The sequence below is a fragment of the Ambystoma mexicanum genome, chromosome 10 (assembly GCF_040938575.1).
Source record: "Ambystoma mexicanum isolate Mex_15411 chromosome 10, UKY_AmexF1_1, whole genome shotgun sequence".
In the NCBI taxonomy this organism is placed as follows: domain Eukaryota; kingdom Metazoa; phylum Chordata; class Amphibia; order Caudata; family Ambystomatidae; genus Ambystoma; species Ambystoma mexicanum.
This window is the reverse complement of record NC_090932.1, coordinates 855,796,402-855,813,459: the sequence shown is the minus strand read 5'-3', so window position 1 is coordinate 855,813,459 and position 17,058 is coordinate 855,796,402. Positions and strand designations below refer to the sequence as shown.

Here is a 17,058-nt window from a genome sequence, read left to right as displayed (position 1 = left end):
ATTTCTAAATGCAACTTTTCTCAGAGAGGCTGTTGGGCACAACTTCTAAATGCAACTTTTCTCAGAGAGGCTATTGGGCACAATTTCTAAATGCAACTTTTCTCAGAGAGGCTGTTGGGCACAACTTCTAAATGCAACTTTTCTCAGAGAGGCTGTTGGGCACAACTTCTAAATGCAACTTTTCTCAGAGAGGCTATTGGGCACAACTTCTAAATGCAACTTTTCTCAGAGAGGCTATTGGGCACAACCTCTAAATGCGATTGGGTACACTTCTAAATGCAATTGGGCACACTTCTAAATGCAACTTTTCTCAGAGAGACTATTGGGCACAACTTCTAAATGTGATTGGGTAAATTTCCGACAATCCAGCAACCAATTAAGGATTGTCCACGTACAGCATCACCACTGTCATCACAGCAGCAGGTAAGCTGTACATTGATACACCATGTGATGTATCTTGATGGCACCACTGAGCCATTATTTATTAATCCGTAAATTACTGAACTATAGCCTGAGATCCTTACAGGCCTTATCTCACCCACAGATATTACAGACAACACCTCATCCGGTGTCTATCCTGATGAAGGCCAACACTCAGACAGGCGTCAATCCAGCCTTCCATGGCCAAAACACTCCTGTGTCGATCCTCCGTGACACAACTGTAAAAAAAAAACTTTGTGTATGTTCTGTAGATATTGTTGTGTACACCCTGTGTTAACTACACCCTGGACCATTTTCCGTCCTGGGTGCACTTTGTTCAACTATAGGTTTATCCTACTGTCATATGTGACTGTTCCCTTATGTGGAGCTTTTACCTCAACATCATAGAGGTAGATACTTACCTTGTAATACCACTGTATATAATTACACCTGTCCGTTGTCATTCGCTTTCGTGCTTATCGAAAGTTGTGTAAAGTAATTGAGAACCCATCTTTAAAGAAACTTGTGTTTTTGAAATAAATGTATATGTTCAGAACCACACAGCTGCTTGTAGGATCTCTCATCCTGATTTTTTTATATTTATATATGTTTTGGACACAGACAGATTCTTCAGTTGGACTCTTCGACTCAAACTTTCCTTAGTTTTATTTAGGTAGGGAAATCCCACCTTACCATAAGGCAAGTTAGGCTTTTTTCCACACTGACATTTAAGTTAATAAGAATGTTTGTTTTGAATTTTCAATCTGTTGTCTGTGTCTTGCTTCATGATGCCTTCACAGCATGTAAAACGAATATACAAGGGTTCCCACAATATCTGTGGGAATTCTGGCCTTTGAAACAAGTATTGCAGTGCCTCTCGCTGAATACTCGTGAAAAGGAGTAGCAGGAGTGGACATCTATGTTTGGACCTGAACACACAAACTAGGAAATACAATTCACAAAACAGTAACCTAAAAGTGTCCAGCAGGAACAGAACAGTGACTGGCCCATAAAACAGGAACCAACACACTGTTAACACATATGGCACAATAGACAATACAGGGACACACCAAAGAAAAGGGACAGAAAGTGACTGCTGTAAACCCAGCAGCCAAACGCAGGACACAGGACCTGTCTAAGTATAAGTGAGGATAAGAACAATACACACCTTCACAGAAATATTCAAGGAAAGAACAGATAGCCCACGTAAATGATGTCCAAGGCATGCAATGAGGAGCAACAGAACTTTAAAGCAGAAATAAAGGTACTTGGGATGGTACTGGACTGTACACTGGATACTATGGACTGGAATGAAGGAGCCATTGACTGAACTACAGACTTGTCACAAGGAAACTAGAGACTAGACTGGAGTAAATAATTGGCAGGAACTGTAGGCTTGAATCAAGGAAATGGTGGACTAACACTTCAGAATGATATTGAAGATTGCCGGAGGAGAGCAAGTGCCTGCAGGCAGGGAACAAAGAGAACTCTGCACAGTGAGCAAGGGGCTGCAGGCAGAGAGCACAGGGCTTCAGCTGGAGCTCTACGCCTGATGGTAAACGTCCTCTTTTGTCTCAGAATTTTTTAAATCCTGGGATATACAGGTTTTGCAAATGACAACAAAGTACAATGTGGGATATGTACTTTCTGCAGTAAAATATGGAATTTGTCAAACTTTTCCAAAGCGAATGCAAAGGTGGAAACATGCATGACGATAGGTCAGGATGGGATCTGATGATGTCTTGTGATCCCCAGCCAGTCCACACTTGGATGTCTCCTGCTTTTCAAGTGGCACAGTCATGAAAACCCTTTGATTTTCTTCTGGCTAGGTGATCAGTTGCTTCTCCTGGATGTCTCCCTGGGTTCCCAACAGATCCAAATGGGCCGAATATAAAGAATAAGTGGGCTTCGTTACAACGCAAGGTATTATCACTCATTGGGTCAGCCTCCATTGAGGGTGGTGGTTAGTTGGAGTGGGGAATGCTCAACTCACTGCTGTCTCTACCAGATACCTACCCCCATGAGGGATTGTACTTTGTTTTGATTGTGACAATGATACATTGTATGTTATTTCCTCTGTTATGTGGATTATTTGCAGTGCAACAAAACATTTAGTGGACCGTTACCTTCTACTTTAACTTCAAACACGTCTCACCTATGTGTCATGCTCAATGTTTGCCTCTCCCTTCCGAACGCTATCTGCTGTCTATACTCCCACATACCTGTGCTCTACTCTTGTCTGCTCTGGGGAAGCGCAAAATGGATGTCTGTTTATGTTATAGTTTCTCTAATATAAACGAGCATCGTACATTTTAATATTGTGCTGTTTATAAAGATCATGCACATTAAAAATAAATGTTACGTCTCATTATGTTGGAGGACATATTCTGGAGCATTTTTGAGAGTCTGAAACAGGACTTTGTTTCATAGAGCACTTAGTTTTTTTTTTTAACTAGTGCAAGTTGAGGACATGCAAACTTCACCAAATTGTAACCTTATCCTCTGTTTAACTCTAAGAAATGTACATTTTATATTGCTGTACATATTCCATTAAGGGCATTACTACTCTTATGTTCAAATAGCTAATATTGTATTTTTAACTTTGCAATACTTTATTTTATAATGTAACTACAGTGTTCCGTTTAACGTTTTTAGAGTGTTTTATATCTTAAGGAATATACCAAATGGTTTGTTCTTCATTAGGCCACATTAACTGAATGTGCATCTTTGAAAGCATCCATCTCTTTACCATATTCATTATTTTTCTTCCACACATTGTAGAAGGAAAACAAACATTTATTGCTATCCAAACCACAGTTGCCTTTCTTTGGTCTGTCATTCTCCTTTTGACCTAATGTTTAATAAATCCTATTTCTTTCTATTTTGGAGGAAAGTCATGTCAAGCACTTCGAATCATGAAATTGTGGACGTTTGCCCAACACAAATCCAACCTATCAGTCACTACATGACAGAGATGGTACAAGTGGATCAGGAATCTGCTCTGTAAGGATCTTAAAGTATTTCTTATAGTAATGCTTTATGGAAAAATATCTCTTCTTGGGAATACATAAGTTGTTTGCATATACAATCTATAGAGCTTTACATGACAATTCTGCACCTGTAAGATTCGATTTATCACACTATCACATAACAATGTTATGGGATATTTCCCCCCAATTCAGCATATGGTAAAATAACTTTAGTTGAGGTGTGTTTGAACATAGAATCCCTCAATACGTATCCCAAAAGACTACAATGTTTAGATAGATGTGGTGTCACACCCACAAACATTAAATTGATCTGTGTCTGTGTGTGGGTTGGTGGGTGGAAGGATGGATGGGTGGGCGGGTGGGTGGGTGGGTGAAGGAAGGATATTTTGCTCAAGCTGTCACCCACTGATTTGGAGTCCAGGACAGGATGAGGTGACGGCATAACATAGATATTCTTTTGTTATTTTGGCAGCAGAAACACAAATTCCAATGCTCACTCTTACACCTGGCTAAAGGAGAGCATTTATATTAGTATGCTGTGCTACGAGAGCATTCCTAAATGGCTTGTGCATTTGCAAATGCTTCCACATCACCCACTTGTAAAATGTAACCTAAATTTTTGTTTGTGAAAAATCCCTCAGTAACTGAACAATCAAGTGCAGTAAGGGATCCACTCTAAAATAATGGGACCCATGGGTGAACTGCCTCATGGAAGGTTTGAAAAAACAGAGTTAAGTGTTGTGTTAAAGCTAATTTTTCACAATATGTAGTCTCAAAAGCCAAAAGTTATAGACCTTTCTGAAGGGAAACTATTTAAATAATCCAATACCTTGGGGTCTGCTACAGTACACAGGAGCATTTTTCTTCTCTGCCTATAAAGTCATTTATATCCCAATACAAAATGGTGTGCTCAGCCCCACCAGTGGATTCACAGCTGATACGTAGCAGCTGTCTCATACATTCTAATGTTATGAAAAAAGCATTGTGAAGAAACATAGTAGTTATATTCTGTGCAAAACAATTGAATTGTCATTGCTGTTCCTTTCCCATCAGAATTCCTCTGCCAGAAAATATAACCTCTTCAGACTTACTGTCCACTTGCCCCTATTCCTTCACCCGTCTGGACCTCCCTCCCTCTCTCACCAGTAGGACCAATCAGGGGCTCAGAGGTTCCTGATATTTTGATTGTCCATTTCTTCGTCACCACTCACCTCCCCTCAGTTCGTGCTTTTGCTACTCTTCCATGGATACTGCTTTTCTCTTTTTACAAGCAGTTAATATACCATGCTTCAAAAACTGAAGGTTGATGACTGGAAGGTTATGAAATAACTTAACCACTATTAATTGCTCAGCAAATCCCTGCAGACCCTTGTATGTTTTCAATCTGCCAGGCCATTACAAAGGGGAAAGAAAATATGCAAATCAGGCTTGCCCCCACCCCAAAAAGGACTATCCACAATCAGAATGGGGATGTTTAATAATAATAAAGAAGGTGAGCAAAGGGAACGAGAGGGAGAATACACAGAAACAAGTGAAGAAAGATAGGAGTGAGTCAAACCATGAAGACATTTGGAGACAAAACAAAAAAAAGAAAACATAGGGAAGTTAAAAAAAATTAGATAAAAGATAAAGGCGTAGGTTGAAATAAAAGTCGAAAAGCAGAATCAAAAATTGAGTTCAGAGTAGTGAGAAAATAAGCAGGAAGGCCAAGAAGAAGGAAAGAGCAAAAATCAATTTGAGGAAGAACTAGAGAGAAAATAAGAATCTTTGTAGGTGAGAAAGCAAGAAAAGGACGTATTGTGTGTATCAAAATGTTGATTCTGGGCGGAACAAGCTACCGAAATGTGGAGAGATAACGAGAGGTGGTGGAATCCGAAATGATACCAAGATAACGTGCAGAGTATAAAAAAGAAAGACGATCCAGAGAAAACTAGAAGGCACAGCCATGAGGAAAAGGAGCAAGAAATAAAGAGCCCAGTGTTGGATGAATCACGATGAAGAGAATGTGTAAGCATCCAAGACTTTATATCAGACAGACAGAAATAGAATACGGGACATGATCAGGAAAAGAAACCAAATATGGCACAACAGATGATACAGGGACACGACAAAGAAAGGGACAGAGATTGACTGCTGGAAACTCAGCAGCTAGACCTGGGACAAATGACTTGTATAATCACAAGTGAGGATAAGACCAATAACACAAACTTTCACAGAACTATCCAGGGAAAGAATAAACAGCCTAAGTAAATGATATCCAAGGGCCGAAAATGAGGAGCAAGAGAACTATACACCAGGAATAATGGCACAGGAGACTGCCTCCTGCTTTAGACGGCGTGAATTCCCACCTAGTGTGACTTGGTGGTTTTTCATGGTGTATGATACAAGTACCACTTAGTGAAGGAAGCACCCAACAACTTGGCTCTGTCACATCTGTGGGAGCACCCCCAACCATTGCTAGTTTATGTCTCGGTGGCTAGTAGCCTGATGACTCTATGTTGGGTCTCTAGGAAATACTGGCTGGTCCAATGATTAGTCCATGGCACAATTTTAAATGTTGTCTGAGATGATGTAGCCGCCGTTATCCTTTTGATCACACCAATAATCATCAGTGTAACCCATCCTCTGCACCTCGAGGCTACGTGTTTTTTGACACAGATTATGTTTGCATGTTACTCCAAGTGATCGCAAACCCCGTCAGTCTGCTGGGCTACACTGCAACTTTAGTTGTCTATTCGGCTACTAACATCTGCTAGATGCTGGTCTAATGTGTTCCCTCCATTGGAAAAAACAGAGATTGACAGTGAATGCAAGTGTCTGCAGGCAGGCGGTAGGGCACAAGGGAACTGTGAGCAGGGAGCAAGGGGCTGCAGGCAGAGAGCACAGGGCTGCAGAACAGAGCGCACAGGGCTGCAGTTGGAGCTCCACACCAGATGGTAAACGTCTCTTCCATCTTGGAACCTTGGAAATCTGGGGATACCCAGAAGTTCCAAATGACAAAAAGGTGCAGTATGAAACATGTACTTTCTGCAGTAAAATATGGAATTTCTGATACTTTTTCAAAGTGAATGCAAAGGTGGAAATATGCATGAAGATAGTTCAGGATGGGTTTTGATGATATCTTATAGCTCCAGCTAGTCCACACTGATGATCTCCTACTGTTCTAGTGGCACAGTTGTAAAACCACTTTGAATGTCTTCTCAGTAGGTGATCAATAGCTTATCCTGGATGTCTCCCTGGGTTGCCAACATATCCAAATGCGACAAATAAAAATAATAAGTTGGCTTTGTTACAACATGAGAAGATATTGCCACTTATTTGGTTGGACTCCATTGAGGGTAGTGGTTAGTTGGAGGGGGGAATGCTCAACTCATTGCTGTCTCTGCCAGACCCCAACAAAGTATTGTACATTCTATTTATTGTGATAATGATATAATGCATATTATTACCTTTTGGGTGATATGGAGTATTTGCAGTGCAACAGAACATTGAGTGGAACGTTACCTTATACTTTAACTTCAAACATGTCTCGGCTATATGTCATGCTCAATGCTTGCCTCTCCCTTCCGGAAGATATCTGCTATCTATACTCCCACATACTTGTGCTCTCCTCTTGTCTGCACCTGGAGAAGCGCAACTTGGATATCTGTTTGTTGTAGTTTCTCTCATATAAACATGCAGTATACATGTTAATATTTTGCTGTTGCTAAATAACATGCACAATAAACAGAAATGCAAAGTGTCATTATGTTGGAAGAAGATTCTGAACCATCTTTTAGACTCTGAAACAGGACTTTGTTTTATAGACCTCATGTTGTTTTTTAGATATTGCAAGTTGAGGATATGCAAGCTTCACCAAATTGTAACCTTACTCTCTAATGAACTTAAAAAAAAAAAAACATATTTCTGTGCATATTCCTTTAAGGTCATTAACACTCTTATGTTCAAATAGCTAACTTTGCAATACTTTATTTCACAGTGTAACTATGGTCTTGTGTTTTAGTGATTTTTTGAGTGTTTTAGATCATAGGATTTAAGTTGTACACCAAATGGTTTGTGCTCCATTCGACCACATTAACTGAGTGTGCATCTTTGTAGGTATCCATCTATTTACCATAATCATATTTTTTCCCCCCACACATTTTGGAAGTAGAACAAGCATTTACTTTTAGCCAAAGTTGACTTTCCTAGGTCTGTTATTCCCATTTTAACTTATGTCTTTCATCATTACATCCGATATAAAGTTTAAGGCTAGGGCAGATTGTTTAATAAATCGTATTTCTTTTTGTTTTGGAGGAAAGCCAAGTCAAGCACTTCAAATCAAAGCATTGTGGACGTTTGCCCAACACAAAACCAACAAATCAGTCGCTCTATGACAGAGATGGTGCAAGCGGTTCAAGAATCTGCTCTGTAAGGATCTTAAAGTATTTCTGATAGTAATGATTTATGGAAAAATATCTCTTCTTGGGAGATCATAAGGTATTTGCATATACAATCTATAGAACTTTACATTAAAAAGTTGGACCCAAAAGATGTGATTTTTCACACTGTCGTAAACGTAGTGTCAGAGAACAAAATAATGTCATGGGATATTTTCCCAATTCAGAATATGGTAAAGGAACTGTAGTTGGTGTCTGGCTATAAAATCTCTCAAAGCGTATCCTAGTAGACTAGAACTTTTAGATGGATGTGATGTACACCCACAAAAATTATAGTGATGTCAGAGCGTGTTTATGTGTGTGTGTTTTCGGTGGGTGAGTGGAGGAAGGATATTTTCCTCAGAGCTGCCACTCACTGATTTTAAGAACAGGGAAGAACAAGGTAACGGCATAACACAGATATGTTTACCTGGACAAGGTCCTGTGCACATGTTGCGCTTCATCTCTATTTTATCTAGCCACAATTGTCTCTCTAATGTATGTTTGGAGAGAATTTTTCAGAAACTAAGCATCAAGAAAATCATTACAAAAGTAGCTGCAGCAGATAGTAATGGTTGAACCAAATGTTTAAATCATATAGCTATCTCCATGAAAGAAACAAGAGTCAGCTGACACGTGTTTTGACCCCTATGGGTCTTCAAGGCGGATAAATCGATGACAGAATAAAGTAAAACATTTTTTTGAAAAATGTGTACAGAAATAAATCCTTCAGAGCACAAGGAAATAAAGACAAAGGCTTTCAACCATAGAGGGAGACAAAAGCATAAACAGAGAGAACCTCCATTAGTGTAAAATACAGCAAAAGGCAATCACAGTGGTTCACAACACCAAGTTAAAAACATCTAATTAGAGGCAAGCAATTTAAAAGGTCAGCTTCCCACTGCTGTGGCTAGCCTACATAGCATGATTACTCTAGAGTGTGAGAACAATAAACGTTTATTGCATAGCATGCAGGCTATTAGTAAACAAATGGAAAATCCAATACACCAAAACCTGAAGCTAGAATTGAGCCTAACGTAATCTAGATACCCACCCTTCATAGTGAATCAAAGGGAATTGTAAATCCATCATATTCCTCGCTTACCAAAAGCACATATAATAGATTATTATTTTAAATAAATGTATTGTGCAATAGCCAAAAATAAACAAAATGGACTTTTAACACATTTCATTAGAATCACACAAATAATTCATAGCCACAGCATTTAACTACAATTGAATGGAATACAATAAACATTTTTTTAAAAGAAAAAAGAAAGAAAAAAGAAGACCAGAAATTAGGTAAAAAGGGACAAAAATAAAATCTCCCAAAATGTGAGTAACCGCACCACCTCAATCGTCAAAAAGACTTAATTTCCCACAGAGAGTCTTTGCCGGAACATAAATGAGTTAAGAAAACGTTCATCGTGTATAAATCTTGAGAATCTTTGGGCTCTCTGATTTAGGTTAGCTTTACAATTAGATAAAAGATGATGGAGTGATTGTATCTCCATGTCAGCACACTTATCACATATATTGGTTGGGTATCATTCTTTGTCTCTAGTGTACAAGATTTACAATGTTGGTAGAATGTTGAGTCTAAATCTTAGGAAATCAGATCGTACTCACAGATCAGGAAATGTCTTTAGGTACACCGGGAGAAAGGACCTTGGTTTGTCCGTTAGAGTAATTGACGCCGATAACTTTGCCTTTCTCATTTGAGCAATTGTCCCTATTCAATCCCTGCGCTTCATACTTTCCTTTACCTTTAAAGGATTTTGTAGTAAGATGTCAATAGAACTGTCCGAGTCGAGCAGTATCTCTTTACACTTGGATCGCACCTGATTGAGGAATATGTTATTCGAATTAACCATAGAGATTTTAACCTCCTCAAACAAAGATGATTTCGGGGGACCCAGAATCATCCTATACAGCAAGACCCATTTCCACTCGATCCATGAGAGCAGGGAGGAGAGACCCAATTCAAATCTTATAAATGCAATTAGGGAGCATCCTAGTCCTTCTCCAGGTTTTACCTTCCACTCTATCCCAATCCAAGCCAAAAGCTTGAGGATTGGATTCCATGCTATAGTTCATTTGTTTCATATGGGAACCCAAGTTCAAAACTTGTTGATCAGTGATTGAGAGAAGATGAGCTCTAGTTGGGATCCCCACAATTTGAGTACCTAGATAGAGATAGAAAGTGAAAGGTCATCCAAATGCCAAAAATAAGATTTTATTTTTTTAAGTGGATGTTTAAAAATGAATAGATGCATACTCAGCTAATGCAGTTAGTAAATGCTGCAGTCCGACCTGTGTGTAATCTGCGACTACAGTGTCGTCTGCATACGCTAGGCAATTAATCTTCAGAGGACCAAATATGGGGCTAGCACATCCAGAATCTCTCAACCATTGAAACAAATCAGGCAGAGACTAAATAGAAGAGGGGCAATCAGGCATCCCTGACGCACTCCTCTTTCAATATCAATGGATTCAGTCAGGGACCCACATTTCGACACTCTCACTCTAAGAGAAGATCTTTGATGGAGTTCAATTAGAATCGATAACAAACTGTCTGGGGTAACCCAATCTCTCAGCTTTGCCTACAGTCGATTCCTGTTAACAGTGGCGAAAGCCTTGGAGAGATCAACCCAGGCTCCAAACAAAGGAGACCCCTGCTTGACCAAACTGTCAGCTGACGACCAACTAAGAATAAGAGTGTTCAAAGAGGTGGATAATCTCCTTCTGAAGCCTGCCTGCTGTCTGGGAATGATTCCCTTACCCTCTGCCCAAATATCTAAATCAGCCAAGATTAGGCCAACCGGCAGACATCACCTACCGGGGTCCCTCGGTAGACGCTGAACCCGGGCATTGCAAGCCGAACAACAGCGCTAATTAAAGAGTTGCGCAAGGTAACAAACTAAGTGATTTAGATTGCTTAAATATACAACCGGGGGATATATTAAGGTTCATTTTGCCTCATATTTCTCTCTATCCTTAGCAACCTGGATTGATTACCGGATGTTGCTACATATACTTTCCAGCCCTACACGCATAGAAGAATAGATAGGTGGGTAATTAGAAGTGTGGTCCCCTTTTCTTTCCCATCAGATTGCTCTGAGAGTGGTCAGTTTTTAACCCTTTTGTATTTAATTATTTGGTTAATAGTAATTGACGCGAGATGAGCCTCTCAACGTCCACACTTTACCAATCTTCATGTGTCCTGAAGAGGGCTTAAAAGGTTTAAATACACCAGGGATGGATGTTAATTACACCAACCCTCCCATCAAGCCAGAAATACATTCTGTGTTGACACTAGTGGACTGCTTTTCGATATATTTCATGAACTGTTTTTCCACCTATGTTACTAATACCACCATCAATGTTTTTATGCAGTATTAGTGTCTGCATGTAGCACAGAAGATTTGTATCTGATATTTTGTATTTTTGTATTGAAATGTTGTTCCGCCACTTCGCAGACTTTTTATATATGTTTTGAATAAAGTTTTTGTGAAGTGATTCTGACCAAATGAAAATGCTGAGCAACAAATAGGTGTACTAAGGCCACACTACGTTTGACCCCCGATTGTCTATAAAGGCGGGGTAGCTTGTGGGATCTTGTTTCGTGTTCATTCTCCTCCCCTCCCTCTTCTCACACGCCCCCGGGTAACAAAAAAAAGAGCGCTTTTGGCTCAAATGTAGATTATACAATAGCGGGACACGACAAAGGAAAGAGACCAATTGACTGCTGGAAACTCAGAACCCAAACTCGGGACAAAGTACTTGTAGAAGCACAACTGGGCACAATACCAATAACACAAACCTTCACAGAAATATCCAGGGAAAGAATAGGCAGCCTATGCAAATGATGTCCAAGACAGAAAATGATGAACAAGAGAACTGTACACCAGGAATAAAGGTAAAGGGGACTGCCTGCTGCTGTAGACTGTGTGAGATCCCACCTAGTGGGACTTTGTAGAGTTTTATAGTGTATAATACAAGTACCAGTTAGTGAAGGAAGCATCCAACAACTTGACACTGTGACGTCTGTGGCATCACCCCCAGTAAATTGCTAGGTAATTGCTTGGTGGCTAGTAGCCTGATGACGGTTGGGTCTCTAGGAAGAAATGCTACTGGCTGGTCCAATGATTAGTCCATGGCACCATATGAAATGTTGACTGAGATGCCATAGTCGCCCATATCCTTCTGATCACACAATCCTCAGTGTATCCCATCTGTTGCACCTTGAGGCCATGTGTTGTGTGAAGTATACATGAATGTTCCTAGAGTATTGATTGCTATTCAGTTTCAAATTATTCCATGCATCTATCAATGATTTCCAATACCATGTTGATTTTTACTTGAGGAAAAATACATTCTGTATGAAATAAAATTTTCAACTCAGAATTCACTTTCTTTTTCATTGAGTGATGCATGGAATCATTTCAAATTGAATAGCGATCATTAAAGGTATGCTTTACAGTTCTCTATACCAGGTTCTATAATGTAAGGTTAGGCCTGCATGTACAGTGTTTTGTTTGACACAGATTATGTCCGTACGTTACTCCCAATGATTGCAAACCCTGACGGTCTTCTGGGATCCACTGCAGCTTTAGTTGTATAATTGGCTACTAACATCTACTAGACACTGGTCGCTCATTTGGAAAACAGATTGCCGGAGGAGAGCAAGTGACTGCAGACAGGGAACAAGAGAACTGTGCGCAGTGAGCAAGGTGCTGCAAGCAGAAAGCACAGGTCTGAAAGGCAGAGAGCGCAGGGCTTCAGCTGGAGTTCTAGACCTGACGGTAAACGTCCTCTTCCATCTCGTAACCTTGGACATTTTGGGGATATCGAGGGTTTCCAAATTACAAAAAGGTGCCATATGGCACATGTACTTTCTGCAGTAAAGTATCGAATTTCTGATACTTTTCCAAAGGGAATGCAAGGTTGGAAATATGCACAAGGATAGTTCAGGATGGGTTCTATTGCCCAAAATGTCTTGTATTCCCAGCTAGTCCACACTGGTTGTCTCCTGATGTTCAAGTGGCACAGTCTTGAAAACACTTTGAGTTTCTTTTGCCTAGGTGATCAGTTGCTTTTCTGCAATGTCTCCCTAGTGTAGGGTAGACCCAAAACCCGAACAAGCAAAAACAATCCAAGGAGCAATAAAGAGTGCACGAATTGCAAAACACACAAGTTTTTTTACATGCAATTTCTACCGGGAAAAAACAAGCTGCATTAATCACGTCTACATTAAATGGCGAAATATAAAAAAGAACACTACAAGCTGAAGGCGAGCGTCCCCCAGATATCACGATCCTCCCCTTGTTGAGAGACAATAATGGACTCTCCCAAGATGGGAATAAGGCTAAGACAAAGTGCGGGTGAGCTTAAATGGGAGTTTATCAATCAGAATAGGGCATGCAAAGGACTCTGCAAACTCCGAGAGCGCTCTGTCTGACAATAGCAAAGACAGGTGTATATATTTACAAAATACGTCATAAGAGCCTACATACTATAGGGGGCACAAGTTTGTGGGGATTGGGTGGCGACGACTAACTATAGGTGCCGCTGTGATGTGGTTTGCCGTGGTTGGTGGACGTCACTGGTTACCCTCGTGGGCCGGGCCGGTCAGCTGGGTTCATCTGGACGGTGTTGTTGTGCCAGCCGTGACCAGTGTCAGTGATGAACGTCTTTCCTGGCTTTCTGCCCTAAGGCCACGCACATCGCATTCATTCAACATTGCAATATTATCTTCCCCGGTAAATCTTTCAATAGGTTATTCTACAGGTTAATGCAACACAGGAGGAATGCACCTAGAGTGGGGTCTTTTGGTGATACATCAATACATGGTTACCATCATCCTGTTGACCGGGTATCATAGGTCGCGAGTTTGGGTCTCAGGGCAAGGGACGAGCTGTCCGAGTTATCATGTCCCGTTAGAAGTCGTTATGAATGTGTTCCTGTAGTGTTGCTATAATATTGGGTGTCCTAATTTTACAGGGGCCATTAACCTAGGGTGAGCTGGTTGGTCGTGGAGTCTAAGAAAGGGCGCCTTCGGATCTGTGTTTAAGGCCGGGGTTTACTGCTGGGTTGTAAATAATTCAGGTGGCAGGCCGCGGCCCTGGGTGCTGCGGGGGAATGTGAATGTTTGAAGCGGCTCCAGCCGAATTGGGGGAGGTGGAGCAGAGCAGTACAGGCCTCTGCTTTTCCGTCTGGCAGGCTTCAATGGGGAGGAAGGGGGAATGGCCTTGGATATGCCCACAAAGGTATTTTCCTCGTGTGTTGCAGATTTAAGTGGAAGAGGCGTAAACATTCATATAATATACAATGCTCATTGAGTCTTTTCAAAGCTTATGTTTTCAACATTGTTGGTGCCTTTTACATGGCCATTTCAAATGCACTACCTATATGTTAAGCATTTAATAACCACAACATTTTGTTACATTTCTATACATGCGCAGTAAGCGAGGTAGTAGTAAGGTTGGTGGAGCACGCAGGAACAACCGGCTAATAAGACTGATGGTAGTGACACATGATGAGCTTGGACATGCATACTGTGCATTTTCGTGCAGCATTTACATGAGCTCCCAATAGGGTTGTATTTGTCTTCCTTTGCACTCTAGCAGCATAAGTTCAGTTATGGCATGGGACCTTGGGGTGCAGTCTTCTCGGCGAAACATATAACATGAACACCCCGGGACACTTTTACAATTTGCGCATAGCTACGGGGATGTGGGTACTTCAACCCGAATGCCATATAAACACACATTCTGCCATCTTCATGGAGGTTACATGTTTTTAATCAGAAAGGTCATGGAGAGAAGAGTTTCATCACAGGTTGTTTGCTCATTGGTATTTGGGGGCTCTGCTTTTGTCAGGGGACCATTTTACTGTTCTTTTCCATCCCGGCCCTGCTGGCCGGCTCATACTGGGAGCCGTGATACACTGCGGAAGGCGAAATGTTACAGTGTTTGCATCTAGCTCTAGCTCACGTCCGTCTGTTCGTGGGAACGGGCTCTCAGCGGATCTGCCAGGGAGCTGCGGCTGCAGGGACAAGTGAGACTCTCCAGGGGTGGGGGCCGCGCTGTGGGGCACAGGGCTCAAACCATTTTGATTATACAAAATGGTTTCCAGGGCCTAGCTAAATACAGCATGTTTGGTCAATGTCTTTAGCCAGTGGTCCACCCGCCACCTGGGCCCTGGTGGCAGGGGTAACAACTGACGAGCCATGGACTTCACAGGGGGAAGAGGCAGCAGGGGAGGGGGGTCTCTTGGATCAATCCTCCCATACATTTCCCCCCTCAACCTCTTGCGTTCTTCTTCTTCAGCTACAGCCTTGTCCCATGCAGGGGTACCTTTTATGGGCACCCATGCCCTACACACTCCTCGCAGGCTTTCTCCCCTTCTAGCATACTCGTCCGGGGTGCAGGTCAGATATATGCACCCTTCATCCTCGTTCAAATCCACCCACACCTCCTCATACCATTCAAGTATACGGGGCTGTTTAATTGTAGTGTGCCACAGCCTGTCTACTACATCTCTGCTGTGGTACCTGGGCACCATCTGGTATCTCGGTGTGTTTTCTGTTCCTGTTTGTACCTCTACTTCCTGCATATGTTGTACCGTGCCGCGAGCGTTGCCCATTGTCACCATCATCATTGCACCGTTTGGTACTGCGTTTGCACAACATCGAAGGCCCACCTGGCACATACAAAAGATAAAAAGGAGGAACACTACTGTCGGCATCAAAAATTTAACAGTCATTCCCAGCCATGATGGGACCCAGGAGAAGATGTTGTCGAACCATGTGCTTGCTTCTGCTCCACCTTCCATTTTCATTCTTTCTCCTAGGTTATGTACTGCTTCGATCACATGGGACAAGGAACCATTATCTGCGTCTTCGGAAGGTACGAAAGTGCAGCAACACTTCCAATTTTTTCGGCAAACACATCCATCCATTGCTGTCAACAGGTCCAAGAAATACCTATTTTGCATGGTAATCAGCCGCAGTGCTCGCAGTTCCACCTTTATTATGTTAAATCCTTCCTCAGTGTCATTCGCCAGCTGGATCAGCTCCCAGCGTGTGATTTGGAGCCATTTTGCATTTGCTCGTGCCTGGATGCTAGGGATGAGTGAGGCAAAGAAAGTTTCTGCAGAGCTGAATAATCGATATCTATCCGGGATCTGTGCCAGCAGCTCTGATGATGCTTTTGATATGTAGTTCGATGATCGTTTGTTTCGTGACAGCACCTCCTCCTTGTTACCGGAAGACTGGACATATACTTGTGACTCTGCAGTTGGCTGAGCCTCATTCTGCTGAGGGGTCTCTTGCATTTTCTTGCTCCCATCAATGTGGCTTTCCGGTATCACCATTAGTGCGGAATGTAGGGTAGCCAATGAGCAGCTGCCACTCCAGGATTGTGGGAGGTGCAGGTATGCCTGGTTGCCACATACCCAATAAGCATCCATGAGGGCCGCTGTCCCCTTTCTCATATCTGGGATGGTGAGGGTCTTGTTGCAATTTTTGTTTACCCCCATGATGACTTTCCAGTCTCCCTTAAAACACAGTTCATAGTTTATTTCTTTCTGTATCTTGAAGGGCTTTTCGATGGCCGTCACCCAAGTCAATTTTGAGATGTGCTCCTTCCATACTGGTGTGCAAGTTTTTTCTATCCATTGCAGTTTCTCTGGTGCCACACCTCGCAGCGCTTCAGCTTTGCACATTATCTCTTCATCTTTCCACTTATTTTCTGAAAATAGTGTCCCTTGTATTATAAAAAATGGTTCCTCCAAACCTATCACTCCTACCGCCTTCGGATAACATGTCTTCTCATTCTGCAGCATTTTAAAAGTTACCTCATGTGCCTGGAAGATGTTCTTAATTCTGCACAACGTGAGATGAAGGAGACATTGGGCATCGACAATAGGCAACTCTTTGGGCAGCAATACTTTGGGTGTACCTGAAGCATGGGGAATGAGGGAGCAGACATAAGAGCTCTCATTTGTTGTTTGCTTAGCCGTTGCACTCATGTCCGCATACCATTTATTTGTCTGGTGGGGGTGTTGTGGGTCTTCCATTTTGTCCAGTCCCAACCCGTAATACTCATCGTATTTTCTCCTTCTCGCCTCCCTTTTCCTCCTGTTATTTCTAGGATATCTCCCAGCTCCATGGGCGAGGAACAGTGTAGGCCCCCCTTTCTCCCCTTCGCCCCCCTTTCCCTATTCAT

The 17,058-nt window shown here is 41.8% G+C and overlaps 1 protein-coding gene across 8 annotated transcripts in view; it reads left to right on the top strand.

Annotated features, from left to right (window-relative positions):
• Window positions 1–17,058, top strand: part of LRRC34 (leucine rich repeat containing 34) — a 397,826-nt gene that overhangs the window by 91,522 nt on the left and 289,246 nt on the right. For 5 of the 8 annotated variants that reach the window (XM_069618535.1, XM_069618533.1, XM_069618534.1 and 2 more), the window contains exons 2-3: window positions 3,310–3,423; window positions 7,707–7,820. In XM_069618535.1, the coding sequence (XP_069474636.1) occupies window positions 3,310–3,423; window positions 7,707–7,820 (228 nt within the window). The remainder of the gene's footprint in view (window positions 1–3,309; window positions 3,424–7,706; window positions 7,821–17,058) is intronic. The other 3 variants (XM_069618532.1, XM_069618531.1, XM_069618536.1) reach the window with 2 other exon arrangements.